At 33.8% G+C, this 4,544-nt stretch overlaps 1 protein-coding gene across 1 annotated transcript in view; it reads left to right on the forward strand.

Annotated features, from left to right (window-relative positions):
• Positions 1–4,544, forward strand: part of TTC3 (tetratricopeptide repeat domain 3) — a 62,822-nt gene that overhangs the window by 41,727 nt on the left and 16,551 nt on the right. The window contains 6 exon segments of the mRNA XM_031556852.1: positions 435–497; positions 500–607; positions 610–696; positions 1,116–1,162; positions 2,763–2,819; positions 3,908–3,981. Of these exon segments, the coding sequence (XP_031412712.1) occupies positions 435–497; positions 500–607; positions 610–696; positions 1,116–1,162; positions 2,763–2,819; positions 3,908–3,981 (436 nt within the window).

Here is a 4,544-nt window from a genome sequence, read left to right on the forward strand (position 1 = left end):
TTGGTCATTTGATTTTATCTGATTGTTTAACTTGGAAGAAATTCATTTTCGTATTCTTTGGTATTGTTGCCTTGCTGCGTAGTTTGCTGTTGAAATTATACTTGTATGAAGATAAAAGCTTCTGTTTACTCGCAGAATGGACTTAGGATGCCAAAAACTTCAACAAGGATTCTGTATTCTAGCGTGTCCATGTCCTTCAAAGAATTTGTTCAGATGTATTATACTTCTTGTTGACCGAGAGTATAATTAATATAAAGTTAATTTGCCGCGTTAGCTTTCATTTACAAGATTAAAAAGGTTTTACATAATCCATTTCATCTACCATATAATTAATTTTAGGAACAAACTGTTCTTCTTTCAGGAAGAATATGCCCTTAGAAACAAAACAAACTGTGAGGCTGAAATGAAATGATGGCTTTTTTCTGCTCTTCTAGGGTTGACAGCTACAGTGAACTTTATCCTTCAGTATGGACAATTTTTAAAACATCTTGACTTTTCTATTTATCTGCACTCTGGAATGAGAAGTATGGTAGTAAATTTGACTATGTGTCAAATAGTTCTGAAAGCAAAGAAATTCTTGACTATTTTTTAAAACCACCTCTAGAAAAGTTCGTTGTTTTATATGGCTATTAGAAGACAACAGAGAAAATTTTCCATCTCTTCATCAAGCTTTAGATGAATTCTTTAATAAAACAGGTAAGTATGCAAAGGTCTCCATTCTTACAAGCATTGAATCTTGTCTGCTTTTTACACTTCATTTTATATACTCTGTAAAAGCTGAATTGTCTTTAATTGCTAACCTCATACATATGAACTTGTGTGTTCAGTGCTTAAAGTACTATATAGTCTTAAAAAAACCAAGGCATTCTGTTGTAGGCTACATTCTGCTGTTTGTATCATGTGCCAGCACGTAAGTCTATGCGTATATGCAGTCCATACAGAATTAGTATTTAATTTTAAGCATAAAGATTCTGTAACAAATCTTTGAGATGTGATACTTCAGTGGTGTTTGATGGAGTATAATAATTATTACTGTGATTGCACAGCTCACAGCTGTGAATTACACTGAATAGTAATATTCCAGTTTGAGTGTGATTTTTATTATCCTTTTATAGACAACCCTACCATCATATTAAAGAAGCACCGAAATGAAGATATATTGGTATGTTAACCTAAGTATGCATTCTGATATAAGATCAGAAACAAATAAGTGTTTGGTGTTGAGAAAAATGTGCAAAAACGAATGAGACACTTGCATTTCTTCACTTTTTTATTTAACATCATCCTTTAGACCTGATTAGAGACTTACACTTTGAGGCTTTTTAAAATAGCCTTTGTCCTTTAGTAATGCATTGCATACTCTTTTTCTTCTGTAAGTATAGTATTTGTATAGGATTTTCTCTTCGATTAAACCAACAGGATAGCTTTTAGAGTATGCACATTTCAAGGATGAAGGTGAGAGAGTTACAGTGAAAGCGAGCGAGACTACAGTAATGTGCTACAGTGCCCCTTCTGGATAGGGCAGATATGGTGTATGGGAGTGATGTTCACAGCAGTTTGGTATTAAGTTGAAAAGATCTCTCTAGAAGAAATGTAGAGGAATTAGGAGGAAAAAGAAGGTGTGCCCAGTTTACAGGCAGAGGCTCTTAGTAACTTGCCTGCCTGCATATTTACTATGACTGACATGAAGCATCATTTTTCCTTGAGTGCTTAATTAAAACCTGAAGAATTTCAGGTGCTAACTGTACTGTGTATTGTAGCATCCAAAGCAACACATGAGAGAGTGATGTAACCCAACTTTGCTTTCAGATGTCATTAAGTTGTAAGGATGGAATTAGAAGATCATTCTGCTAAAAAGCGTAGTAAATTTGAAGTGAGATATACTTAGCACTTGTAGTGAACAACTTTTACTGATGCTTTTCAGATTAAACCCAGAACTCTTAAACTATGTATCGTTCTGAATCACTTTTTGGTTAGTATGTTAATTACAATCCTCACTGGCAGGAATATGCCATTTCAGTTAATTATGTGTTTGAAGCACTCTCAGTTAGAACTATTCTAGCCTGCAGATAAATTTATCTATACAAAACCAAGATTTGCTTTTGATACAGAATAAACTTTGCGAGTTATTAATTAATGTAAATGATGATGAGATGTGAAATTCCTTGCTCTTTCATTGGATGAATTAGAAATTCAAGAATTAAATAAAACCTGCTACAATATATTCTATTTCATATTCCTAATTATGTCCTAAAATAAAATGATTTCTAGTACTGTAATTAAATTATTGTTAGTAAAGTTATGTTAATATATAATGAAGTCTTATTAAAAAGTGAAGAGGAATTTGAAGTGACAGAAACTTCTGACAGCTGTTTGTTTTTGTTCCCTCCAAAAATCTGTGTTGCCACAGGTTCGCAGCTGTCTAAATATGCAATTTCAGATATAAGTAGTGAGTAGGCATCCAAACTGCTAAGACAGTACACTGTTCTGTCTATATTCTGTTCAGTGTTCAAGGAGCAAAATGATGAAAAGGAACTAAATGATAAGATTTTGCAAAGCTGTGCTCCTTTTTGTATTGTTCAGATGGGAACATAGGAGGGAGGGACAAGATGGCAATGCATACTTAACCTTGGAAGTCTTCCTGGTCAAACCAGAATCAGAATTTTAATACGAGACTTTTAAATTTATGGACTGATTTTGGAAATGCATCATCATTTTATTATTATTGTTTTACATAATAATTTTATTTATTTCTGTTTCAGACTAATGGTATCAAAGTTAAAAACAAAAGCAGAAAGAAGAACTATAAAGACTCACGGGTCAGTAACTTTATAGCTGCTTACTATGAATGGTTTTCTTTCAGAGTTACTGGAGGTCAGATCTATAAGGGTGGTTTCAGTAAATATGTCGTGGAAGCTCCTTCTTGAAGTGCTTTTTTTCCTCTAGTGGAAATATGTTAAGACTCAGTTAATACTGTTCTAGTTATTTTATTACAGTTTGAATTGGTCAGTATAAAAGATGATTCTGCATGTAAAAAAGAAGTTGTTATTTAGGAAGATTTTGGGTTCTGTGTGGTAGTAACTTCAGTCTGTCCACTGTCCTCACATTTTGATCTTAACTTCCACAGGAGAAATAATCAGTGAATATAAATCACAGACTGCACTATATAATTGATATTTCAGTTCCATTTTACTTGCCAAGGATAAATAGCAAATGTGACAAAGAACTATTTACCAGTCCTCAGGAGATAAACCTGAAGTTTTGTCTCTGTCTGCCTTTCTGATCATTTTTATGGACCCAGACTGAAGTTGCAGGTGCTTAAGTGCTAAGATAAAACTTCATTCAGTATTTTATAGATTTTGCTAGAAACAATATCGAATCCCAAACACAGCATCTCTTGTCCCGCTTTTCTAGAATCTTGCTTTATTGCAGTCATCTTGATTTCCTCTGTGCCCCCAACATCTTATAATTTTGCCCAAATTTCAGGACAAAAATTATGATCCTTTCTTTTTTCTAGGAAGAGATCTCTAAAAATTCAATTGATGTGTTGCAGTAGGCAAAACTGCCGTAAAAGGAAGCTGTGTGTCTTACCAGAACTCAGCAAAAAATCAAGCACGTCTAGATTTAGATGAAACCTGTAAATAAAAATTAAAAAAGATAGGTTGGACTGTTGGAATACTGCAGTATGATATGTTTTAAGTAAGCTCTGAAGAAGCTAATAATTTAAAATAAAGAGGCTTCTCGATGTGGCTTAATGCAGATAATTGTACTTGAGTGTTTTGCCATTCAATGTCTCGCGTCTGAACACAATAAAATTACAGAACAAGGTTCTGTGTAAGCAAGTTACTCATGCTCTTTACATTGGATCATTTTCCAAGATGAAAAGTAATAATTTGTTTTTAATTAGTCTGTTTTAGTATTATCCAGTGGAGTTAGTACAGCACCACAAGAAGAAAATACGTTTATAGAAGAAAATACATTGTAAGTATCATCACGCATCATTTACTTTTGTTGCCCAAGCTCCAAAGTACTTTGCAGGTACCAGAGAAGACAGGCTTAGAAACACCTTAGAAAGTCTGGGTTCATATCTCAGTCTTTCATGAAATGACCTTCATTTGAGCTTCCAGAGAGCCATTACTTTTCTGCTTCTGGGACAGGTATGATGGATACTAGAGTTTTTAAGATGTTAGTGATCTAAGAGGTAATCAAATAATGAGCAGGTCACATCCCAGTAAGGCTTCTAGGCTGAAAGCTAGTCTTTCATGTAACTTCTTATCTTCTTTCTGTTCCACTTTATTGTAGAAAGAAATTAATTGATAAATTTGTCAGATGATGAGCAGCTGCTAGGAGACAGCTAAGCTTCATTACCATTAGTTACTGTTAGTTACTGGTTATTCTCAATTTAAGAAGTTTACCAGTTCACTTGTTAGAAAATGTTTGCTACTGGGATATTTCTTAGCATCTGTGTAGCTGCTATGTGGTAATACTCTTCTCAGTGTATGTGAAGAATGTCATTATTTTCAGAGACATTGAGTCTCTTTTTT

This window comes from Meleagris gallopavo, chromosome 1 (assembly GCF_000146605.3).
Source record: "Meleagris gallopavo isolate NT-WF06-2002-E0010 breed Aviagen turkey brand Nicholas breeding stock chromosome 1, Turkey_5.1, whole genome shotgun sequence".
NCBI lineage: Eukaryota > Metazoa > Chordata > Aves > Galliformes > Phasianidae > Meleagris > Meleagris gallopavo.